This window comes from Nymphalis io, chromosome 28 (genome assembly GCF_905147045.1).
Source record: "Nymphalis io chromosome 28, ilAglIoxx1.1, whole genome shotgun sequence".
Lineage (NCBI taxonomy): Eukaryota > Metazoa > Arthropoda > Insecta > Lepidoptera > Nymphalidae > Nymphalis > Nymphalis io.
Window position 1 is genome coordinate 6,134,768 of NC_065915.1, and position 27,399 is coordinate 6,162,166.

The 27,399-nt window shown below is 35.4% G+C and overlaps 3 protein-coding genes across 5 annotated transcripts in view; 1 reads left to right on the forward strand and 2 right to left on the reverse strand.

The window, feature by feature from the left end:
• Nucleotides 1-877: 877 nt before the first annotated feature.
• On the reverse strand, nt 878-1,395 carry LOC126779262 (chorion class B protein Ld10-like). Its single transcript, XM_050503194.1, has 2 exons — nt 1,341-1,395; nt 878-1,220 (listed from the first exon to the last, which is right to left on the reverse strand). The coding sequence occupies exons 1-2, from the start codon at nt 1,386-1,388 to the stop codon at nt 972-974; spliced, it is 297 nt and encodes a 98-aa protein (XP_050359151.1). The 5' UTR covers nt 1,389-1,395; the 3' UTR covers nt 878-971.
• A 3,961-nt stretch (nt 1,396-5,356) lies between these two features.
• LOC126779260 (uncharacterized protein YmaG-like) lies at nt 5,357-26,445 on the reverse strand. Of its 3 annotated transcripts, none has more exons than XM_050503192.1 (2): nt 26,321-26,376; nt 5,357-5,587 (listed from the first exon to the last, which is right to left on the reverse strand). In XM_050503192.1, the coding sequence occupies exons 1-2, from the start codon at nt 26,366-26,368 to the stop codon at nt 5,360-5,362; spliced, it is 276 nt and encodes a 91-aa protein (XP_050359149.1). In that variant the 5' UTR covers nt 26,369-26,376; the 3' UTR covers nt 5,357-5,359. The 3 variants fall into 3 exon arrangements, with proteins under 3 accessions (XP_050359149.1, XP_050359148.1, XP_050359146.1); XM_050503191.1 differs by lacking the exon at nt 5,357-5,587 and adding an exon at nt 11,094-11,407 and having other exon boundaries at nt 26,321-26,403; XM_050503189.1 differs by lacking the exon at nt 5,357-5,587 and adding an exon at nt 25,769-26,214 and having other exon boundaries at nt 26,321-26,445.
• The window catches only part of LOC126779261 (glycine-rich protein-like), a 32,190-nt gene continuing 10,931 nt past the window's right edge, over nt 6,141-27,399 (forward strand). Inside the window, exons 1-2 of the mRNA XM_050503193.1 lie at nt 6,141-6,196; nt 6,571-6,715. Of these exons, the coding sequence (XP_050359150.1) occupies nt 6,149-6,196; nt 6,571-6,715 (193 nt within the window). The 5' untranslated portion in view covers nt 6,141-6,148. The remainder of the gene's footprint in view (nt 6,197-6,570; nt 6,716-27,399) is intronic.

A 27,399-nucleotide genomic window follows, 5' to 3' on the forward strand; every position in this document is an offset into this window, starting at 1 on the left:
ACATAATCGTGCTAAGTTTCACAAGACTCAGTATCCTAGTGTAGAATTTTGTACGAATTTTTATAATAATTTGTGAAGTGTAAACAATTTTTTTATACTGTGACCTGTCACACATTAAAAATTTAATGTCCTAAATATACAGTAAAAAATGGAACAATAATAATAATTTTTGATTTGTATTAAAAAAACGATATTCTCATATCGTTTGACGAATAGCTATGCTACTTAGGTTGCTAATTTATTCATTCATATATCTAATATTTATTAAAATATCAAATACAAATGAGTCATTAATCATAGAGAATTATTATTATAAACTGTCAGATTTAAACGATTAAAAATAAATGTAATAACTTAACGCTTAACGTTGAATATTGGGATACCTGTATATGTATAGAATGTTATGGAGGAGTGGGTAACAGGTCAGCTTTTTATATATATAACATACTAGTTTTCGCTCGCGGTTTCGCTCGCGTCCTAAGAGGGGCTGTTTAAAAAACTTTGAAATTCAAGCTTACTTCATATCAAATTTCATCAAATTGGTTCGATGGCTTAGACGTGAAAGTGTAATACACAGACAAAGTTTCGCATTTATAACATTATATGTTATAATAAACATCTAAATATCAAATTTAATTCTAAACGTTATAGCATAAATTAATTATGCGTCGGATGAAATTAATTTAAAGGTTATAGCGATTTTTCTTTTCAAGATATACCAAGAAAGTAACACAACAAACATACAAGCAAGCACGTACATTCAAACATACATGTCGATACAAGCAATTAAAGCGGCTTTGCAATGTACAGTAGCCACTAGCTTAGCTAAATTAAAACAAAAAATAATAATATCACAAATATTTCATTATTGAGCAAAATTTTTAATAAAGTTAAAATAAGTTCGAAAGTTTTCATGTGAAATATATTCAGTTAAAAATATAATCCAAAATATATATGATGTGTGTCAGGTTCTAGATTAGGGTGCCGTATCCATAACCGGTACGGAAAGGTCCGGCGCCGTAGCCGAGACCATAAGTTCCGTGTGCTCCGTAAGGGCCAGCGAGACCAAATGGTTCACCGATACCATAAGGTCCAGCGAATCCGAAAGGTTCAGCGAGACCCAACGGTCCTGCGAGACCAAAAGGTTCAGCGAGACCAATGGGACCAACGCCGAAGGGAGCGCCAGCCAATCCAGCTCCAATGCATGCTCCAGCAATGGACTGAAACGAAAACAATAAAATTACTATAATTTATCATTAATGTCAAAAGTTATCAATGATTGCAATAAAATTAAAAGTTATTTTGTAATTAAATTAAGCTTGATTAATGTTTCTCTTTACCTGGATCATGAGCGCCAGAGCGCATACCAAAAGCACAGCCTTGTACATGTTTATTGTTTGTGTACACACTTGACAATGTTTGTAACATAAGAACGCACGTTATTTATACGTAAACTGTAAACACTGAGACGTTATCAGCGTCATGACGTGTTCTGTTAAGTTATCTCTATCTAAAGAAGACGTGACAGTTTTGCAGGCAGTAACTAGGTCATCAAATAAACCAGTTACATACTCTTCATATTAACTATAAAAAAATTGTTCATTGTTTCCGATAGAAATAATATACTGTTTATTAGAAAATATTTTAATCAGAAATTATTATCAAGTGTACAATTCGGTCTAACGAATAAAACAATAATGAATATTTAAATATCTCAAGCTAGTCGGCAGACGAGATGGACTAGAAAGGAATATAACTAAAAAAATATATATAATTCTTAAATTTTGTTCTTAATTTAAGTAAAGAAACTGGAAATATTCAACTGTTAGTCTTAGCTGAGCTTAGTGCACCGAGCTGGTCGAATGCGGCAATTGTTTTACCGGCAAACACATGTGGTAGATTTTTTCGAGACATGCATGTGATTTATAATTACTGGCGGTAGGGCTTTGTGCAAGCTCGTCGGGGTAGGTACCACCCACTCTTCAGATATTCTACCTCAGATTAGCAGTACTTGGTATTGTTGTGTTCCGGTTTGAAGAGTGAGTGAGCCAGTGTAATTATAGGCACAATGAATACAACATCTTAGTTCCCAAAGTTGGTGGCGCATTGGCAATGTAAGCGATAGTTCACATTTCTTACATGGCCAATATCTATGGGCGTTGGTGACCAATTACCATCACGTGGCTCATATGCTCGTCCGCCTACCTATAATATATAAAAAGTAAAAATGACTGATAATAAGCCTGATGTTAAAGTTACTACTCCAACTCCATTACACACAATATTATAGCCCAAGCCCACATTGGCTATAATGTTAAAACATAGGTTATACATATATATTATTCTTACAATGATGATGACATTCAGACCGATATCCGTCACGGCGAATATTCTCAAACCCAGCATTTTACAATCGATGGCAGCAAAGTAGATACGGACATCTGCATTTTTGTGAAAATGCTTTTTTTACAAAAATAAGCTTATTAACCTTATCTATAAGTCTGTATTAATTTTTTTTAATATTTCTAAGTAATTAAAATTATCTGGTACGTAAATGAATACATCTACATTTGAATTTTAAAAAACACCAAAGTAGAAACGGACATTTGAATTTGTCCGCCTTTACATCGGAGAATCCACAGATGATTGAAATGTAAACAAAGACATCAGTCACTTGTCACACACTTGCGCGTACGCGGTTGTAGGTACGCGGTTAAGTTATCGCACTTTTTGTTAAAATTATAGCAATCTACATTTATGTATCTTTAAAATATTAGTTTTTATCAATTTACCTACTATAATTTTTACAACAAAATCAAACACAGTAGCGTAGGCATATCAACAGCTGTTGTTGTAGTTTATTCGTACCTCATCGTTAACGTTCCTATCTCTTTTTTTCCTATTAGAAGTAATTTGAAAGTGATTATAATTATTGAGTAATGAAATAGGCTCATACTATGGTGCAAACACAATGGAATGCACTTAAACTCTAAAAAGTGCCATCATATTGAATTCTCGAGGAAACAAAATTTGAATGCTTTTGATTACTACATTAATAATGATAAATTAAAGGAAGCAGATAAAATTCGCGACCTCAGTGTCATATACAATAAAAAAATATAGTTTTTATACCTCATATGGACACTAATAAAAAAAGTTTTTGCATATTAGGGTTTCTCCTAAGAAATTATAAGGTATTCACGACAAAAACTAAAATAATAATTTATAACGGCTTGATTCGTAGTTTCTTGGAATATTGTAGTGTGGTGGAGGCCTCGTTATGCTACACACTCTCTGCGACTTGATTATATTCAAAAACGATTTGTATGGCACTTTGCGTTTCATAATGGCATAGCTAAAAAAATACGCTCATACAAATGTCGCCTTAAACACTTTAACCTGAAGTCCCTAGACAATAACAGGCATATACTGGATGTTATGTTTGCGGGTACAGTTTTTTGCTACAAAATAACATAGTAAAAAAAATACATCTAAATTATTTCAGAAAAACAACGACATAGCGATGAAACCCGTTATACAATAAATAAAATATGTTATTTTAAAACATCATGGAAAATTTCAAGTTAATTGATACATAAATCTCGAATTAGTTACTATTTTTTACTTAATGTGCTCTCCTGAAAAATTGCTATTATGTAGATGTCTGTATCTACTTTGCTGCCATCGCAATGTACATGTGCGCGCAAACATAGATGCATTATTGACGAGCCGGTTGGCATGGTTGGTAGATATGTGCCTTTCACGCCGAAGGTTGTGGGTTCGATTCCCACCCAGGACAGACATTTGTGTGCATGAACATGTCTGTTTGTCCTGAGTCTGGGTGTAATTATTTATATAAGTATGTATTTATAAAAGAAAAGTAGTATATGTAGTATATCAATTGTCTGGTTTCCATAGCACAAGCTTTGTACAAGCTTAATTTGGGATCAGATGGCCGTGTGTAAAAAAAAATATCCCAGGATATTATTATTATTATTATTATTCTTGATTCCTCCACTCTCATACATTGACAAATTGCAATTAAATTCTTAAAATTAAACGTGCTCGATGGTTCTTTAAACTGGAACACAGTGTTTATGCTTACGTTGAAATAGTTCATGAATGACATGATGACTCAGATACGGTAAAATAGCAAATTTTGCAATAAAATCTAGACTTTATGTCGTGTAAACAAGTTTAAAATAATCAGTAGGTAAAAAACAAATACGAAACACACCGCAGAAAAAATAATTTCAATTTTATTATATTGTTAGGAATGTCTTCCGACGGGGCGTGGCCTAGCGGCGCGACTTGATCACGTGATGATCATCATAGTGGGGACTGGCCTTGCCGAGCTCATCTGTCGGCCAGGCTGGCTTTAAGACACTTCTGCTTGGACTCTCGGTTGTGGTGGATATCTCATAAATAATATTTCGGTTGCTCAGTTTTGATTCCCTTGTTCTATTTGTGTGTGTAAATTGTACGTGTCGATCTACGTTTACTTTATTGTTGTATAGCTATTTTGATTTATCTCTTTTAAAAAACCGATTTCTATCTTGATTTCTAATAATATATTATTCTTTAAATGTACCTCCAGTTATAGGAGAACACAACATGCACTTGTTGGTACTCACAACATAGGAATTAATTTACACATAAAATTAATGATTATTAATTATTAACTGAAGCCGAGATGGCCTCAAACCCGGGCAAGTGCCACTGAATTTTCATGTGCTAAATTTTGTTTATAATTCATCTTGTGTTTGATGGTGAAGGAATACATCGTGAGGAAACCTGCATGAGTCTAATTTCACTAAAATTCTGCCACATGTGTATTTCACAATACTGTCACATGTGTGCAATCATTTAAAAAGTCATTGGTTGTGTAAAATCCTTTAGCACACAAGCGTTCCTTACCGATTCTTTTAAATTTCACAATTGAATATTTTTGAACGCTTTCTGGGATCCTGTTGTAAAAGCGTATACATTGTCCCATAAAAGACTTACTAACCCTGTGTAATAATGTTTGTAAGTTTATATTTTACGCAAACACGGATACCCTACATTTATCTTTAAAATATTGTTTCATAATAACTAATAATTAACATTGAAGTATATTTTTATAATGTTATAATAATATTCAAAGAACCATATATTACACAGGATTTTGGTCAGTGAAATAAAGTTCAAGAAAATTATATCGTTCATATTTTATTATTAAAGATATATATATGTTTGACGATATTACTATATCATATTGCGATATTGACACCATTTTCTTAATGTGTATATGTTTTGTCGAAATATAATCCAAAACATATATTTAATTTAAATTATAAGAAAAAAAGAGTGTCCGTTTTTAGATGAAGGCTCCGTAACCATAACCAGCACGGAAAGGTCCAGCGTAGGGGCCGTCGCCATAGCCGAAACCGTAAGCACCGTATGGTCCGTAAGGAGCGCCAAAACCAAACGGTTCAGCGAGACCCAGTGGTCCGGCAAAACCAAAGGGTTCAGTGAGACCAAGAGGACCAGCCACACCAAAGGGAGCGCCGGCCAATCCAGCTCCAATGCATGCTCCAGTAATAGACTGAAAAGAAAATAGTTATTATTATAATTTATGTGAAAAATCTTAACTTAAATAAAATTAAAAACAATATTTTTATAATTCACTTAAGTTGCTTAATAATTATATTTACCTGGATCATGAGCGCCAGAGCGCAAAGGAGAAGCAAAGCCTTGTACATGTTTAGTGTTTGTGTACACACTTGACAATGTTTGTAACGTAAGAGCACGCGTTATTTATACGTAAACTGTAAACACTGAGAAACGTTATCAGCGTTATGACGTGTTCTGTAAAGTGATCTATCTAAAGACGTGACAGTTTTAAAATATTATGTAGGTTAGTAAGTTTTATCAATAACTAGTATCGTTCATTGTTACGGGAGAGTTATTCATGTTTATTAGATAGTTACATAGGTTGTGCTTAGGTCAGTAATTATTGACCTTAAAACTGTCACGTCTTCTTCAGATAGAGATAACGTTACAGAACACGTCATGATGCTGATAACGTCTGTGTTAACAGCTTACGTATAAATAACGCGCGTTCTTACGTTACAAACATTGTCAAGTGTGTACACAAACAGTAAACATGTACAAGGCTGTGCTTTTGGTCTGCGCTCTGGCGCTCATGATACAGGTAAATAAAAGTTTGTAAAAAAATTAACAAACTTATTAACGTTAAAAATGTTTTAAAATGTAATAAGACCACTGTTTACATTTTTTATAATAATAAGATCCTGAGACATTATTCACACACGACCATTTGATCCCAAACTAAGCAGAACTTGTATTATGAAAACCAGACAACTGATATACTACATATACTACTTTTCTTTTGTTAATACATACTTATATAGATAATTACACCCAGACTCAGGACAAACAGACCTGTTCATGCACACAAATATCTGTCCTGGGTGGGAATCGAACCCACAACCTTCGGCGTGAAAGGCAAGTATGTACCAACCATGCCAGCCGACCCGTCATTATAATATCAACAATTGTTTTCAGTCCATTGCTGGAGCTTGCATTGGAGCTGGATTGGCTGGCGCTCCCTTCGGTGTTGCTGGTCCTCTGGGTCTCGCTGAACCCTTTGGTGTCGCAGGACCGTTGGGTATTGCTGAGCCGTTTGGTCTGGCCGAACCTTTCGGTCCAGGTCCACTAGGCGCCCCTTACGGAGCATACGGTGCTTACGGTCTCGGCTACGGCATCGGCCCCTACGCTGGACCTTTCCGTGCTGGCTATGGATACGGAGCCCTCATCTAATCTTAAATCTGATATTTCTGTATTTTTTTTGTTTTTTCTATATTTATTTTAGATTATATTTTCAACTACATATTTATGGTAATTTATTTAATAAAATGATTATTATATGATAATTTGCTTAAATATTATTTTACTAAACAAAAACCGTTATGGTTGTTTACGTCAATGACGTTTTGTAATTGTTAGTGCGCTTTAAGTAAAAATATTATAATTGATTATCAGTTTGAAGAAACAGATGTGGTGGTCATTGATATTATTGGACAGTGTTAAGCGATTTGTAGGGGGTGCTTATTATGCTTAAGAATGCGCCTTAAGCCAATAAAAGTTCAGATTCACCGCGCGTCCATTTACACGCCCCTCCCGGTATGCGATCTCGTTGCTATCTACAACGACCGGTACAAATTCTCGTACAAATTCATTACCAATATTGATTTGTCTCCCCTCTTAAGCATCTGTAAGGCTTCTCTGTAAAAACAAACTCAAAACTCAAACGATTGTGAAATGTCAGAAAGTGACATGCGACATTGACCATAATAATTATGACATGTCAAGAATACACGCATCAAAATAGTATATCACTAAAAGTCGGTTGTTAACATTTCAAGGGTGAGTTATGAAGTGAGTTCTTGCGGAATCACAATACTAGTGCTAGAGCATACTAGATCAGTTAAAACCCTTTTAAATCTCGATTATTTCTTATTTATTTATTATATAAACTATAATATTCCGTAGTATAATAGACTTATAGCCAAGCTCATTGCAACAATGAGACTTGCTAGCAAGAAAAGTGTTCAGTTTAATTTAAAAGATGGCAAAATTTGAGTAATTTACTAGTTACCCTTTTATAAAAAACTTTTATAAAAGTAAAGTAACAGCCTGTGAATGTCCCCCTGCTAGACTAAGGCCTCCTCTCCCTTTAAGAAGATGCACATTCCATTTAAACGGTTATATTGAAGGACAAACATACATACGTTCATTTTTATTAATGTTGAAGTATATTGTATAAATATAAGACAACCATTTTACAATATCAAAAAAAAAATGTACTTCATTTCGGCCATTGCGGCCAATCTCAAGTGAGATTAGCCAATTGCGCAGGACATATTATAGTGCACAAGTGTGCAAGATGCACTCTCTATTTCCTATGTCTCAAAATCCGATGGGATGGCAATCCGACACAACCGGAAAGAGTTCAGACACAAGACGGGAGTGTATACATTTCCAACTTCCAGACTATTGAGAACTTTCAGGCTGCTATTGAGAATTTTCGACAGAAAAACTTAATAACTTTTTATTGACAATATATATCCCGACTTTGGATTTGAACCCAGGAACTCTAGGTCTCTGTCTCACATGTATTTTTTTTTTTTTTATATTCGCCGGGAGGGCAAATGACTACTCCATCTGATGGTAAGTAGTAGTAGAGTCCAAACGCGACGACGGCCAGTACAGACGGGAAAAACGTTCTGCACTAGCCGCCTTCGCCTTGCCGGCCCGCAAGATGCCTCTTCACGCCTCGTTTGAAGGAACCCGGGTTGTAAGAGGAGGGGAACACGTGAGCTGGTAAGGAATTCCATTTTTTGGAAGTGCGACAAAGAAAGGAGTTGCCAAATTTCTTTGTTCGCGATGGAATTGATGTAGCCACTAGACCAACGAGGCAGTTTATATAAATTGCTTTATATTTACACAAAGTTAAGCAAGTACACTTTTTTATCGAAATCAGTTTCTTAGTTATTAGTTATATTGACAAAAACCCATAAGACTTGAGTCTCTCCATCTAGGAGTGCAGGGGGCCAGATGGCCCCACGAGGAGACATTAATATTTTTTTTTATATAGAATAGAAGGCGGACTAGCATATGGGTCACCTGAGTGTAAGTGGTCACCAGCGCCCATAGACATTGGCATTGTAAGAAATGTTAACCATCGCTTACATCGCCAATGCGCCACCAACTTTGGGAACTAAGATGTTATGTCCCTTGTGCCTGTGATTACGGTACGTATCTTTAATAGATTGTACCGTAACCACTGTAGTTATTCTTAGTGTTAATAGAAAGGGAAAAATACAGCTGCTATTTAGTTTGTCACAAAGTATAAATCCTTATTAAAATAATTACCTTACATATTATGTTTAAACGCTTCGTGTAAATATTGCTGTAGACTATAGAGCGTCAATGTTCCATACATATGGCTTGATGTATCTTGATGATGATTGCGTTAATTTGTACGTAGAAATAAAACTCTTTTGACGTAACAAACTTATATGTATTTAAATACTATTACATTTGAATCGTGATTACCGAACAATATAGAAAATAAAATGCAGTAATAAAAATTAAGAAAAATTGTGTGCGTTGACAGCGGACGGCGATGCAGAAGTGTCAATTTAAGTTTTTTCTTAAACATAATGGCGTGAGCTCCGTGACATTACATACTCCTTTGTAACTGTCATTCTAGTAACTCGTTAATAAACTAACATTCTTAACAATTGCTGATACTTGCAAATCGAACAAATAATCTTACAAATATTACGAGATATTTAAATAAAGGATTAAAAAATACGCATAGCGTGTTGTACTGTAATAATAATAATAATATTTTATTTATTCAAGTAACAAGACTCATATAAAATTACAAAAAAATAAAATAAATTACTATCTACTACTTATATAATTAACTGGTCCAGCTGAAACTTTACAACAGCCGTTTATAAATATGCAGACTAGTATGTTGGCAATCATGTTTAGAATTTTGTTGAAGCTGGCCCGCACCAAAGATGCACATCTTTTCCGCCTTAATGCATAAAAACAGTCTATATTCACTTCAGCAAACATCCCTGAAGCACTACATAAGCGAGGCAACCCCATCAGCAATCTAAAGGCGTTATTGTACTGGACACGAAGAGCATTGTATGATTTTAATGTATAATTAGCCCACAAACTACATGTATAAAAAGCTTATATGTATAAAAAATGCTTTAAGCATATATATTATTACAAGCCCTTCGCACTGTATAGTACAGATTGATCTACGTATGCTTATATTTCATTTGACTGTAACAGCCTGTGAATATCCCACTGTTGGGCTAAAGGCCTCTTCTCATCTTTTTAATTAGAAGGTTTGCAGCTTATTCCAACACGCTGCTCCAATGCGGGATGGTGGAATACACATGTGGCAGAATTTCAGTGAAATTAGACACATGCAGGTTTCCTCACGATTTTTTCCTTCACCGTAAAGCACGAGATGAATTATAATCATAAATTAAGCAAATGAAAATTCAGTAGTGCTTGCCCGGGTTTGAACCCACGATCATCGGTTAAGATTCACACGTTCTTACCACTGGGCCATCTCGGCTCTTATTTCATTTATCATTTTATAAATCACTGGACATGTTCTCGTGATTCTATTTATGTTATGTACACTTATAATTGAGATACATATCAGATATTATTTGTATGTGTGTGCTATGTGTGTTATTGGGTAATATGTTATTGTTATTATATAAATATTAAATAAATAAATTAAAATATGAACGGGATATAATCCTTATTTATTCTATACGAAATCGGGATGGACAGTATAAATGTGAAACTCAATTCTCTCTGTTCGTACTTTCATATCCGTGCGATGGACCGAGCAAATAAAAACAACGGTTGCCGGTCCTTTGCATGAGAGGCGAATAACATCCGCGCCGAACAATGCGTTATACTACAAGGCGTCCACGATCGCTCTGATAAGATTGTCAAGACGAAGAAGAAGAAAAAGAAACTCAATTTGTTTATTCGGTTTTTTTTCTATGTTGCTCTATCCTATCGTCACCTCTATCTTTTCAAGGAGCTTTGGCGCACCTTGGGAGAGGCCTATGTTCAGCAGTGGACAACGATTGGCTGTTGATTGATTGATTGACCAAATGGGCCACCTTATAGTAAGTGGTTACCACTGCTCATAGACATTGATGAGGTAAGAAATACTACTACTTTCACACGAAGGTGAAGTCTGGGGCGGAAACTAGTTAAATAATATTAATTATCAAGTGGCCATACATTTACATAATTTTAATTGAGAATTTGAATTACAATTCGACAGGTTTTTGGGTAAGAAATCATATGAAAGTAATTGATATCATAAATATTTTATTAAAGAAGATATATCTGAGGTATGATGACATATGGTGTTTTTGCACTCGTCTTAATTATTTCAATATTGTACATATATATATATATATATATATATATATATATATATATATATGTTGGTGTATGTTGTTTTGATATTCTTCCAAATATAGTTTGAAAAGTGTATTTCTAATTGAAAATATAATTCAAAAGAAATAAGCCAGAGGTATCTTTAGATGAGTGCGCCGTATCCATAGCCAGCACGGAAAGGACCAGCGTAGGGGCCGATACCGTAGCCGAGACCGTAAGCACCATATGCTCCGTAAGGAGCGCCTAGTGGACCTGGACCGAAAGGTTCGGCGAGACCAAACGGCTCAGCAAGACCAAATGGTCCGGCGAAACCAAAGGGCTCAGCGAGACCGAAGGGAGCGCCAGCCAATCCAGCTCCAATGCATGCTCCAGCAATGGACTGAAACGAAAAAAAATGAAATTATTATTATTATAATTAAGTTCAAAATTTGTTCGGAATATATATTTTTTTAATTAATATACATAGTTTGACTGACTAGCAACTGGGCCACTTGATGGTAAGTGGTCACCATCGCCTATAGACTGTAAACTGTGAAATATAAAACATATTTAATTTAAATTAAATTATTCTATTTATATTTATCTGGATCATCACCGCCAGAGCGCAGACGAGAAGCACAGCCTTGTACATGTTTAGTGTTTGTGTACACACTTGACAATGTTTGTAACGTAAGAACGCGCGTTATTTATACGTAAACTGTAAACACTGAGAAACGTTATCAGCGTCATGACGTGTTCTGTAAAGTTATCTATCTAAAGACGTGACAGTTTTGCGGTTAATAAGTAGGTCATTAAATAAATCTTCAGTATTAGAGAACTATCAATGACTTGTATTATCCATTGTTACTGATTGGAATTTATTTATTTATTTTAGACAAACAACAGTAGATACATTAGATAGGCACTTAAATAGAGGTTTAAAAAAGTTTTTTTTGACAAATTTTCTTATAATTATAGGTTATCACATTATTCATAAAAGCATCACATTATACATAGTTTTTAACTAAAGTTTTTAGTCAAAAATTACATGTCCATAAGAATACAAATACATTAACATCATAAAAATTATTAAAAGTATTTTGAAATTATTATCAAATTTACGATTGAATATTTAATATTTATATAAACTTACATATTAATTTAGAGAAAAAAAACTTAAGAAAAAAAGAAAAACAAAAAACTATTTTAGATATTTTTAAACAAAAAAAAGGCATAATTCTATATAAGTTAGTAAATAATAAGTCAAACTGAGTCGATTGAAAGATAGTTCAACGGGGGCAACTGTTTAGGTAATTCAAAATATTGCGTTTCAACTGAGACAGGCTATTATGGAAAATATCCAAATCAGCTACTAGTTTTGAAACGCTATTGTATTGCTACGAGGTAAATTAAACGTCAATGTGGCCAATAACTCGGGAATATCAATATTATTATTTAACATATTATATAAAAAAGTAAGAAATAAAAGTGACCTCCGGGATTCGAGACTTGTTCTGTCATAATGTTTAAGCCTCTCACTATATGAATGTTGACTAGTTTTAAATCTGAACGATATATGCTTCAGAAGCCGCTTTTGAACTCGCTCAATTCTGTCAACGTGTATCCTATAATAAGGTGCCCAGATTATACAACAGTATTCAAGTCTTCAACGAACATAGCTGTCAAAAAGTTTTATTATAGTCGAAGGTCTTTTAAAATCTTTGGAGCACCTTAGTACAAATCCTAGAGATTTATTGGCCTGTTCCACGGTTTTGTCAATATGTGAGATAAAACTAAGCCTACTGTCAAGCATAACACCCAAGTCACGTAGTTCATTTACTTCAGTCAATTCTATGTCATTTATATAATATTTTGATGAAATTACTTTTTTTACGGGTGAATTTTATGTGGTAGCATTTATCGATATTTAAAGTCATTTTATTGACTCTACACCATTCAACCAGCCTAACTAGGTCATCTTGTAATAATTGTACATCGGAAATCTGTTTAACAGTGCGGGTCAATTTCAGATCATTTGCGAATAAACTAACAGTGGAGTGGACCCAAATTTGACCCCTGGTGGACTCCAGAGTACGCTATGAATTTATTGGACTCATTACCATTTATAACTACTTTTGAGTGTCTGCATTTAAGATATGAACTGCACCATTCCTGCACCGTAATTCCGTATACCGATAATTTCTTTTGGAGCAAAGTATGATTTACTCTGTGAAAAGCTTTGCAATAATCTGTATAAATGGCGTCCACTTGATAACCAGCATCAAAAAAATCTGCAAGCTTTGAGACGTGCAGAGCTAAATTAGTATGTGATGATTTCTTAGTCATAAATCCAAGCTGATAGTCGCTAAGATATTTTTAACGTGATTATATAGAAACGGATAAACTATTGATTCGAAGACATTTGCTATTGTGAATATTATTGACATTAGACGATAATTTTTTATTTCATTTCGTTTGCCAGATTTATAAATAGGTACTTCTTTCCATACATCTGGAAATTGACCCGTTAACAAAGATCTGTTAAAAATCTTCGTAAGCGGTAAAGATAATGGTGCTGCACACTTAGTCAAAAATATTGGTGGTATCCTATCAGGTCCAGGCCTCTTAGATACATCAAGTCTCTTTAATTTTTGGTAAACTGCATCGCGATTAAGTATAAAATGGTCGATTTCATCACAATTGGTTAATTTACAGATATTTAACTCAACCAACATAATATTATTATACTCCTATACCGACGAAAAAAGAATTGCGAAGAGATTACAAATATTATTGACATCAGATGCTTTCACATTATTTAGAAACATAACATGCAGGTATGAACAACTACTTTTTCGAGTATTTTTTAAGTGCGTCCAGAAATATTTTGGATGTTTTCCTATTTCATTTTCTATGGGATTTATATAATTGTTATAGCAATTTAGGATCAATTTATCACAATCTCTACGCAAATATCGAAACTCTAATTTGTCTAATGGTTGCTGTACTTTCCTACTTTTACATGGTATTTGTATTTTAATTTAAGTTTTTTTTTATATGCACCGGGATGGCAAATGATTCTACTCCACCTGATGGTAAGTGGTAGTAGAGTCCAAACGCGACGACGGCCAGTTCAGTCGGGAAGAATGTTCTGTACAAGTCATCCCCGCCTTGCCGGCCCGCAAGATGCCTCTTCACGCCTCGTTTGAAGGAACCCGGGTTGTAAGAGGAGGGGAACACGTGAACTAGTAAGGAATTCCATTTTTCCGAGGTGCGACAAAGAAAGGAATTGCCAAATTTCTTTGTGCGCGATGGAATTGATGTCACAGTTAGGCGGTGTCATCGAGAACCACGTGAGCTAGTAAGGAATTCCATTTTTCCGAGGTGCGACAAAGAAAGGAATTGCCAAATTTCTTTGTGCGCGATGGAATTGATGTCACAGTTAGGCGGTGTCATCGAGAACCAGCTCGCGTGGACTTAAGAAGGAAAGGGGAAGCAGGAATTAGAGAGAATAATTCCTCAGAGCACTCGCCGTGATACAGTCGATAGAAAGCGCTCAGTGCTGCTATCTCACGACGCAATTGTAAAGGTTCAAGGGTGTTTGTGACCTTTACGTCGCCAATAATGCGTACTGCACGTCGCTGCAACCGGTCCAAGGCCTCCAGTAGGTACTTAGCGGAGCCATCCCAAAGGTGCGAGCAATATTCAACGCAAGACCGTACCTGTGTTTTGTATAACAGGCACAGTTGTTGTGGCGTGAAAAAACGCCGCACCTTGTTCAGAACTCCGAGTTTCCGTGAAGCTGTTTTTATAATAGTCTCGATGTAATCCCTTGGACTAAGGTCGCAGGCGATTTGGCGATTTTTCTTTGTATCATCAGCGGTGTGCCACAGAGGAAAGGAAGAGGAGAAAATGGTGACTTTTTCGCTGTGAGAGCGTATTCCTGTGTTTTCTTGGCATTAAACTCAACAAGATTATCAGAACCCCATTTGGCGATGAGCTCTAACGTCCTATCGAGTTCAATGACAAGATTCTCCCGCCTCTCCTCAGTTTCCACTCGCCCAGCCACTGCGCGTCCGTGGTATCCACTATGCACTGTACTATCGTCTGCATAGCAATGTATGTTCCCAAGAGAGAGCATATCATTGATATGCAAAAGAAAGAGTGTGGGAGATAGCACAGATCCCTGTTGGACCCCAGCATTCACTACATAGAATTGTGAAGCGCAACTATCAACTAAAACACGAAGGCTACGCTTGTGTAGGAAGCTGGCAATCCAGGTAGCTGAGCAGGCAGACCATATGCTGGTAGCTTGGAGAGAAGACTTCTGTGCCAGACCCTGAGATATCGAGATTGACAGCCAACGATTCTCCAAGCTTGTAGATAGTACTGACGATCATTAATTAGACAGCGATCTTCTAGGTAATGGATCAGTTGGTTGTTTGGAAAAGAGACGTGAAGCGAGCGACGTATTGCCACGATAGGAATGGGCAAAGTGTGGAGGCGTGTTTCCCCAAGTGGTTGCCAAAAGGAAAAATACACTGACCCGCCGGACGGAAGGGCCCCCGAACTCCACCGGAAGTGGCCACCGGGACGCCACCTTTCGGTCACCAACCGGCACGACGGTCCACCCCGAGATTATGCGTGGCCTGGGGCAGCCTCGCGAGCTGGTTAGGCACACTCGGGCCCCTGTACTATGCCACGGGCGGCCAGCGGAACAGCCGTTTCTTCAGGTCTCCCTGTCCGACAGGTCAATACAGTTTAACCCGGCCTTGGTTAAGCAGCCGTCTCCACTGGACCAACACCCATCGCTGCAATACTCGCTCGGGCACTGGCTGTACGCTGGCTGACCTCGAAACGCGGCTGCAAGCCACTTCACTAGTCTTTCACCATGCGTACGGTGGTAACAAGCCAAGCGGATGTTAGCATCCTACCACCAGATGAGCAGATGGTCGCTCAGATATCCCTTAGTCGCCTCTTACGATACCCATGGGAAAGAGAGGGGCAGTGAAATGTATTCTTTCTCCGTCACTGCAGGGATAAAATGAGTTGACGTGTAAACCAAATTGGGTAAGATCGACGTTTGTGAATATTAATTGGAACGTGCCTACAAATCATTAATCATTCGAACGATTTTATAAAATTTATTTACAAAATCATTAATATTACAACAATCACTAAATTCATTTACCCAAAACATAGTATTAAGATGAGAAATTATTTTTTCATAGTCAGCTTTATAAAAGTTATATTTATTTTGTGATTCATTACTCTTTTTGGCTGACATTAACTGTGGTATGGATATCTCTATAAGGGGATGAAATTAATCAACTTTTCTTAGTGGCTTATGACATTCAGTAACGGTAATTTCACTATTACTCAATATCAAATCAAGTATTTTATTTTTGAAATTGTGTATTAAATTATATTGTTTCAGACTATTCAAAGACATAAAATCAATAAGGGCACTCTTTAGTATACAATTGCTATAGATGGATGGACGAGCTTCAAATGTATCTTTAGAAGGACCATACTATACCGCTTAAGTTAAAATCATCAACAATTAAAGTGCTACTGTTTGTTCTACTCAATGCGTTATTTGCATTTTAAAATAAAATTCCCCAACAGCTCTATATTAATCGGAGGAGGTAAATATACGGCACAAAAATGTATAAAAATACGTTTACGGAAAAGTTTTAGACCTACTTTTTATTAATATTATTAAGATCAGTGTTTAAGATAGTACCACACATGTTTGCTCTATTGATAAATATCATCCTCCACTGGAAATTAATTTTGAGATAGATGGTTCATCGGAAACTCTATTTTTACCTAGGTATATAATAAATTTATGTATATTAAAGCAGATTACGATGTGATAAACAAAAAAATTGAAGAAATAAATTGGAAAGAACTATTTAATGCGTGTACAGATGTTGATAATATGGTTTATTTGTTTTATATAGAAATAGGATCATAGAAAATTATGTAACAAAAAAGTCTATTAAACACCAAATAAAATATCCAGTATGGTATTCGTGCCAGCTCAAAAAAAGGTTAAAAGAAAAAAGCAAGTACAGGATATTATTGAAAAAATATGGTAACCCACTAGATGGATATGAATTCAAAATACTTAGGGATAGGTGTAGAGATCTCATTAACTTAGACTATTTGAAATATATTGAAAACATAGAAAATAATATTAAAAGAAATCCAAAGTTTTTTTACTCTTATATAAAGAATCTTCGTAATGAAAAATGTGATTATCCGGCATTAATGACAATAGATAACCGTAATTTTACTAACGGGTAAGACATATGCGACCAATTTGCTAAATATTTCTCAAGTATATACAATGTTTCTGATTCAACACCTATCAATACTTCACTATCTACTTATAATTATAATAAATACCAATGTAACTCTCAGATAAGTAATGTAATTATAACTGACAAGGAAATACTGTCGCAACTAAAGACATTAAGTATTGATAAAGGTGCAGGTCCTGACAATATACCGCCAATATTCGTTAAGCGGTGTGCTACTTTAGTGAAACCACTTTCAATAATTTATCATGAATTAAATTTAGCTATCGGAAAGTTTCCAAGTCTCTGGAAGAACGCACGAGTAGTTCCTATATTTAAGAGTGGTGACAAAAAGGATATAAGAAACTATAGACCAATTTCCATTTTGTCGATGTTCTCAAAGACTTTCGAAACATTAATATGCCCTTTTCTCACTTGGAAAGTTAAATCACATATATCGAAAAATCAGCATGGTTTCATTAAAAATAGGTCTACAATGTCAAACTTAGCAGTTTTTGTTAATGACATTTCGAATTCATTGGACAATAATACACAAGTGGACTGTATTTATACCGATCTAGCAAAAGCATTTGACCTTGTTGATCATAAGGTTCTAATGAGTAAACTTTTTAACTATGGGTTTAATGGATATTTTCTTAGAGAAAGAAATGTTGTTATGGGGGGATTTGAGTCAGAGACATTTTTGGCAACATCTGAAGTTCCGCAGGGCTCTTGTTTGGGTCCTGTATTGTTTGTTATTTTCATTAACGACGCTGCTAATTGTTTTAAATATAGTAAATTTAGTTTTTATACGGATGACTTGAAAATTTATATGAATATAAATACAATCCAAGATTCTAAATGTTTACAAAGTGATCTAAATGAATTTACGAAATGGTGTCTTGAAAATCGCATGAAACTAATGTTCATGCATATAAATATCTGTCCTGGGTGGGAATCGAACCCACAACCTTCGGCGTGAAAGGCAAGCAACCATCAACCACGCCAATGGGCTCATCAAACGATATATATACGATAATTAGTATTAGGATTCTGTTTATGAGCCGAGGATTATTAGGATTCTGTTTAAAAGCTAGATGGCCTAGTGGTTAGAACGCGTGAATCTTAACCGATGATCGTGGGTTCAAACCCGGTAAAGCACCACTGAATTTTCATGTGCTTAATTTGTGTTTAAAATTCATTTCGGACTTGACGGTGAAGGAAAACATCATGAGGAATCTTGCATGTGTCTTATTTCATTGAAATTCTGCCATTGTGTATTCTACCAAGCCACATTGAAGCAGCATGGTGGAATAAGCTCCAAACCTTCTAAAAAAAGGACAAGGCCCAGCAGTGGGACATTAACAGACTGTTACTGTTATGATTAAACTGCAGCTTTTACAGCGTTTTGAAAATTCATCATCCAAGTGGGTGAAATTTCGGATGAAAGTTTGTTTAAAAGTTTTGTTTAAAATCCGGTGGGATTACCCATCGAGTACAAGGCTTTTAGATGTATAACTTTATTATCATAAAGCCTGTTTCCATTAGTCACAATGAACAATAATAGTCATTGGTAGTTAAGAAGAATTTAAAAGGTCTACTTGATGACCTAGTTTAAAGTTGTCACGTTTTCTTCAGATATCGATAAGTTTTCATAGAAAATGACGCAGATAACGTTTCTCAGTGTTTACAGTTTACATATAAATAACGCGCGTTCTTACGCTACAAACATTGTCAAGTGTGTACACAAACAGCAAACATGTACAAGGCTGTGCTTTTGGTCTGCGCTCTGGCGCTCATGATCCAGGTGAATTAAAAAACCAGTTAAAAAACGTTAGATTTTTCACTTAGTGATAATTTTTGAAATTCAATTATTTTTCGTTTCAGTCCATTGCTGGAGCATGCATTGGAGCTGGATTGGCTGGTGCTCCCTTCGGTGTAGCTGAACCGTTTGGTTTCGCCAGACCATTCGGTCCTGCTGAGCCGTTTGGTCTCGCTGAGCCCTTTGGTCTCGCCGAACCTTGCGGTCCAGGTCCACTAGGCGCTCCTTACGGAGCATACGGTGCTTACGGTCTCGGCTACGGCATCGGCCCATACGCCGGACCTTTCCGTGCCGGTTATGGATACGGCGCACTCATCTAATATTGAATAAGCTTCTAATTCTTTCCATTCAACATCTTATTTGAATGATATTTGGAACAACGCAATATATATTTGAAAAGAAAATTATTCTGTGTTAAACCACGTGAAATAATAATAAAATATTTATGATATTCGTTTGTTTTCTGTTTTCGTTGCCAACAAAGAAAGCCTTAGATTTACTTATAACTAAAATAAAATTAAAAACTACACCCGACACACTTAAAAGTTAAAAAATAACGGTGAATGTTAGTAAGTCCTTTTTATCAAATGTGGAAATGAGCTGCTGATCTTCAAACAACTAATCAGATCTTCATTTTTTATATCTAAGAAGCCATTTCGATCACATTAGGTTTCAAACAAAAAAACCGCAACGAAATCGGTCCATTCGTTTGGGAACTACAATGCTACAGACAGACACATATAGACAAGTTAACCTTTTAACACCCTTATTACACCGGGGGTTAAAAAACTAAAATTCCTGGCCCAGTAACCCATCCATCTTCACTAATCCCGGCGCTAGCTGATGTACTTGCCACGATACAAAGTAAATGATACAATTGCAAAGCTATTGAATATAAGGTATGTGAGCACAAAACATGATTTTGAAAATTTATCTCTTAGGGTATGTACGCACTATGCGGATAGCCGGAATGCGGTCAACTGTCCGGTTAGCCGCATTCCGGCTATCCGCGGTTGCAACTGCGGTTAACCGGGTAGCGGCTAGCCGTAACCGCAACCGGAAAGTGCGGATAGGATAACGTTGCGGTTTCATCGAACCATTTCGAAGATGGACGCTGAAGAAGTCGCAGCTATTTATTATATTTACTTGCGCTATATAAAGAAAAAGAAACAAAGAAAAAGGTACTGGGTTCATCCTTATTTGCAAACTCGAGATGAGACTAAACATTTTGAAATATTTTTCGGAGAGCTCAAAAAGTATGAAGACAAGTTTTTTCGATACACTAGAATGAGTCTAAAATCATTTGAAGAACTTTTAAGCATTCTGAGAACCTGTATAACAAAGCAAGATACACAGTTTCGGAATAGCATTAAGCCGGAATTAAAGTTAACGATAGTGCTAAGGTAAGTGAAATAAAATAATTTATATTTAATTTGTTATTTATTTATTCATCAAAAGAAAGGCTATTGTCAAATATTTAAATCATCCTCAGTATCATTAATAGAATTAAAAAGTTCAATATAAGACGAGTGTTCACTGTTCTGAGACTGGTGACTGAGTTGATAATGGCGATTGTACCTCAAAATTTTGAGAAGGTGGTCGTCCAACGTCCAATGATTGCATAAGCTCAGTGTGAGGATTATTTCTTGAATAATGTGCCGTTTGATATCCACGATAGGTATTATTAGCCCTTGAAAAACTCCATGACGCGTTTGAATAATCACAGAACTGCTGTGCATCCTTTATTACTTTTAAAATATCTAACTTTGTCTGCATTTGCATGTGCTCAGGTATTTTCTTAAATTCCCTTACCAATGACAAGAAAAAAAGGCGATCGTCGTCATCATCCATATTCTTTCTTTCTAAATTTTTACTCAACACTCCAACTAACTGTGCACCGACTTCATTATCATCGTTGTTTTTCTTACGTCTTTTTGGCGGCAATGAAGACATTGACGGAACATTGACTTCTGTCTGTATACTCGTGTTTTCATCGTCATTTCCTGTAGCATTACCATCTGTGCGGTTAACCGTTACTGTATCTTTTATAAATAAAAGATTATCATAGAATACATATGGGACCTTCTTTTTTGCTGCAGACCCACTCTTGCTTTCTTTTGCTTTATGGGCCTTTACAAAAGCGTCGCGAATGTTTCTCCACCTTTTTTGAAGATCCAGACCTGTAATAAAACATTTTTTTTCAGATATTTGGCAACAGGATGCTCATTCGCCGAATTGCATTATGTATTTAGAGTTGCAGTGAGCACTGTCGCCGAAATAGTTCGAGAAGTATGTGCCGCTATATGGATTTGTTTGAAAGAGATGTGCCTACCAAAACCGACAAAAGAAAAGTGGCTTCAAATTGAAAATGATTTTTCGAAGAGAGCTTATTTTCCCCACTGTATCGGTGCTTGCGATGGTAAACATATTAGAGTTGTAGCACCTAACAATAGTGGATCAATGTGTTTCAACTACAAGGGCTTTTCTTCCCTAGTTTTAATGGCAATTTGTGACAGCAGCTTCAAGTTCGTATTGATTGACGTTGGAGCCTACGGTAGATTCGGTGACTCGGCAGTATTTCAAAATTCTAACTTTTATAAAAAGATACAACAGAATCGCATGAACATTCCTGAACCAGCGCCAATTTCAGAATCCAACAGCACTGCTTTTCCCTATGTCTTTGTAGGAGATGAAGCTTTTGCCTTAAGTGCAACTATGATGCGCCCATATCCAAGACGTGATTTAATTGTGACCAGAAAAACGTTTAACTATAGACTTTGTGTGGCTAGACGTTACATTGAATGTACTTTTGGGATACTTGCGAATAAGTGGCGCATTTTCCATAGACCCATTAATGTTAACATCGAATTAATTAATGATATTATTAAGTCGGCGCGCATTTTACACAACTTCGTTAGAGATAGAGATGGGTATTCTTTTGAAGACTCGCTAAATAATCCACTGACTGAAACAATTGCACGAGATAGTGTACACAGAAACAATACAACTGCATTGAGATATCGAGAATTATTTGCTGATTATTTCATGAAGGAAGGGAGGGTAAGCTGGCAGGATAATTACATTTAAACAAGCTCATATGCTTAAAACATGAACATGAAACATCATTGTTAATATAATATATGTTTAAATAAATAAATAAATAGTTCCATAGATTTCCACCAATTCTTCCCAAGCTTTTTGCCGTAAGTTTCTCTCAGAGGTTTCCGTAGATTTTGTATTCCATATTGCCGGCCTATTCTGTATTTCAATTATAAACTTTTCTGTATCGAAATTCATTGCGTCCGTTTTTAGCGCGTCAGTAGGTAGGTACACACGTGCGTCGTCAGTGGCGGGCGGTCGACCGCAAACTACTAACCGCGTAGTGGGTATAGCAACCGTCCGGATGACCGTCAGTCGGGCCGCAGTGCTGCGAGCGACCGCAACGGTTGAGCGGCAGCCGCATGACAGTCCGTATAAATACTAATTTTTCATACATTTTTTTGATTGCGGTTAACCGGACGGTTAACCGCACTCCGGCTATCCGCATAGTGCGTACATACCCTTAGACTGTTATATAAGAACAGGATTTTATCGTTCAAATATGTCGTTGATATATGAGCTAAGTGGTTAAGTTGTAGTTGTATATATATATATTATAGAATAGGCAGGCGGACGAGCACATGGGCCACCTGATTGTAAGTGGTCACCAACGCCCATAGACATTGGAATTGTAAGAAATTCATTCAAAATTTAACCATCGCTTGCATCACCAATGCGCCACCAACCTATGGAACTAAGATGTTTGTCCCTTGTGGTTGTAATTACACTGGCTCACTCACCATTCAAACCGGAACACAACAATACCAAGTACTGCTGTTTTGCGGTAGAATATCTGATGAGTGGGTGGTACCTACCCAGACGAGCTTGCACAAAGCCCTCCCACCAGTGTACATATAGAACTGATAAGTTTTGAGAATGATAGTACAGATTAGTACAGAGGAAACTTAAAGTAAGAACATGGACTACTTTTTTATGCATAACACCGGAATGATATTTTTATATAAATGTATTCAATCTGGTACACATACAATAAAGTCCTCCGAACCGGTTTCGGCCACGGCAACCATTCTCAAAAGAGATTAGCCAACTGTGTGGAACATATTATAGTGCACAAGTATGTGCGCAAACAAAGGTGCGCTCTCTATTTCTTATCTCTCATAAGCCGCCAATTCAACACGACCGGAAAAAGTTCAGGCGTAGAACCTACGGCTTTACGTGATTTGCGAGGCACGGAAGTGTACACACTTCCAACTTCCACACACCGGGAGACTGAGAATTTTCGGTCAAAAATCCCAATAACTTTTTATTGGCTCGAGCTGGGATTTGAATCCGTCCTGGGTTTACATATAATATACTGGTAAACATACGAATTAAAATATGAGGTTTAGTTCAAAGAACAGTATTGGCGATGTAAGCAATGTATTAACATTTGTTACAATGACAATGTTTATGGGCGTTGGTGACCACTCACTATCAGGTTGTCTATACACACGTTCGCCTACCTATTCTATAAAAGAAAAAGAAGGCTTATGGGTGACAGGCATAAAAGTGAATATTTATATGTATATAAAATAAATTATTATTTTATATACATAGATTAAATTTAAAATGTCTGTAATTAAGTAAATTTTAAATAATGTATTGTAACGTACTTTTGGCGTACGTTACATGGTTGCTTTGCTTTAAAATAAATACGACAAATTTATTAAAATTATAACCTAAAAACATTAGTTGTCATGTGTCAATTGACTTTGACAGATGCAATTAAGATTATGTTTATACAATATTTGAAAAATATCTCTAAATTTGACGTCTCATCATAATGCAAATTTTTATGCATTATGCATTTTCGAACTAATTTTAATTTATTATCTTCGAGATGCTCTTTGACATTTGTCTAAGACTTCACTTTCCTTCCGGTCATTGGGTCGTAATGGTGACCTAAATTAGTTTTTGCAGTTTTTGTAACTTTTATTTTTTGTAAACTCATAATATTGTTTTCATGAACAATATTCCACATTTTGGTGAAATTAATTAAAATCCATTTTGGATTGTTTAAATAATCGTGGATTTGCTATTATCCTGGTACACCTCGTGAGAATAAAATTCGAATTGGATTCTTAAGAAACCTACCCTTAGAAGATTTATTTCAAGATGTCTTCATGATATTCTTTAGAAAGACTTCAAGGAGGTTTAAACTTTAATTAACTAACTTAAAGAACTGGACTTAGTATCTTAGTATGTAATTTCTACATTTTATTTTCGCCGCTGTAGTGGAACCGCGTGTGATTTATATAAACTGTAACTTGATATTTTATTTGAAAAAGTTGGTATTATTAAAAAGGATTCAAAAAAAATATATACATATTTAAATTTTGTATTTAGATTAGAAAATTAAACTTTAGTAATATTTATATTTATAACATTAATTTGTATCCATTTTGATAACAACTTATTGTTTTGTTAAACTTATTTTGTAAAATTTAAAAAATAAAATATAATAAAAAAAACAAAAAATAGATGTAACCTAATTTTTATTATTTATAATTAAAATAATTAAAAATTTTATTATATTATTTTTTTAAATTTAAAATAATTTTTATTATATTAATTATATTAACGTTAAACGGATATAATCATCCTGGCGGGAAATCATAATGCTCGGGGCATTTTGCATTTTGGAATTAATAATTTAGAAAATACATCCAATTGGTAAATCTATATTGCAATAATATGGGTAATTTTTCTGACTTCCGGAGCACTATTCTTTTGAGGTTTGTTTAATTAAAATTTTTTACATCTCAACCGATTTTTATTTTTATTTGCCTCTCTAGAATTTTAAATTTCACCTAACAATTTTACAACTACAACCCGTATAAAAATTTAGATTACAGTATTTGCAATCGTGTAAATGCATAATAAAAATTAAAGATTTTGAAAACAGTATATTTATAACTACTATTATTAAGAAAATAAATAGCTACAAATATAATTATAATAAATAAACTTTTATAAACTTAACAATTGTAACATTAACGTAACAGGGCGATATACTTGAGACCAATTTTACTAACAAATTATCACCTTATGACAATCGAATCGAAGTGTAATTGTTTTTGGTTTAGCCGTACCTATTCGTATTTTCGTAAAACACAGCTATGATAAACTTATTCAGTTTATTTAGTATATTGTATCGCAAGCTTTTTATCTTGCAAAGGACGTTTTACTTGAGAAGTTTACTCAAGCAAAGCGCGAACGATTTTTCGGCAGTACTGATTATTTGTTTAGCTACTTCAATACTCTCCACTGGACTATAATAATAGCGTAGGCCGAACTAGGCTTAAGGGTTGAAGGGGAGACCCATTATTCTAAGGCATTTTGTTGTTATGTATTATTGTTATGGACAGGTTCTTAAGTAATGAAATCATATAAAAATTGAATATCATAAATATTTTATTATTGAAGATACATATATTTGTTGGCGTGACGTCATTGTTGTTGGATTATTTGATATTCATATTAATTTTCTGTCAAAAGTATGTTTATATTTGAAAATAGAATCCAAAATTGATATTGAATGTTTTCCTTTAGATAACATGTTAAATATTTAATTATGGATGATATATAATATGTATATGTTCGTGTTATAACAATACTGTTTGTGATATTCATATATTTTTGGGGAAGGGTATTTAAAGTTGAGTAATTAATCCATAATAGATGTTGAATGGAAATAATTGACTGTCAGAAATATCTGCATTTAGATTAGATGAGGGCGCCATATCCATAGCCAGCACGGAAAGGTCCAGCGTAGGGGCCGATGCCGGAGCCGAGACCGTAAGCACCGTATGCTCCGTAAGGAGCGCCTAGTGGACCTGGACCGAAAGGTTCGGCCAGACCAAAGGGTTCAGCAAGACCCAACGGTCCTGCGAGACCAAAGGGTTCAGCGAGACCAAGAGGACCAGCAAAGCCGAAGGGAGCACCAGCCAATCCAGCTCCAATGCATGCTCCAGTAATGGACTGAAACGAAAATAGTTATTATTATAATTGATGTGAAAAATCTTAACTTAAAAAATAAATAACATAATTTTTTTATACACATAAGTTGGTTAATAATTCTATTTACCTGGATCATGAGCGCCAGAGCGCAGACGAGAAGCACAGCCTTGTACATGTTTACTGTTTGTGTACACACTTGACAATGTTTGTAACGTAAGAACGCGCGTTATTTATACGTAAACTGTAAACACTGTGAAATGTTATCAGCGCATGACGTGTTCTGCAAAATTATCTCTATCTGAAGAAGACGTGACAGTTTTGCAGTTAAAACTCAGTAACTAGGTCATCAAATAAACCCGTTAGAAACACTTCATTGTGTTAACTATCAATTACAAAAATATTCATTGTTTTTGTATGAAATATTAAATACTTAATAACATAAGTATTAAGTGGTTTGAGTTTTATTAACATACTAATCTTTAGTGTTATTAATTCAATTTTAGCAATTGTTATATTATACTAGTTTTCTTTTCTCTTATATCAACACGATCCCGCAGCCTCTCCGATCCGTGCTAAGGACGACCATCGCAGTGGTTTTAGTGGGTAAGAATCCCACATAATCCGGTTCCACCCCCATAGGCCCCGGGTACCTTTCTGAAGGTTTCCACTGCGAGAAAAAAAAAACAAAAGTTTTATTTTCTCAAACAACTGACTTTTCCATAAACACGATAAAAAAAATCCTTTGCACTATCTATTATACTATATTAGGTCCTTACATATGAAATTAGCGTTTTGTCGTACTGACCACTTTGATCCGAAATATCTCCTCTTTGGTTAAGAATTCCAAATTCAAATTTATAAATTCATTTAGCTGGTACATTTAAGTTTTGAAAACAGTCATTCATTTGTTTTTTCCTCATTATTTTTTTCTTTGGCGTCGCTTATTACCGCACAATGGAAAACATTAACTATCGGTGTATTTACGAGTACGACGTTCTACCGTGGCACCAGTGCTGCAGAAACAGCTTGAAGGATTAATGATGTGTGTGGTGTCGCAAAAGAAAGCATGGTACGTTTTTGGTTTCAACGTTTTCGTTCTGCAAATTTCAACCTTCAGAACCAACCCCGTGGACTGCCGGAGACCAAAGTGGAAAATGAAAAATTAAAGGTTATCGTGGAAGCGGATCCATCACAAAGCACTTCAGA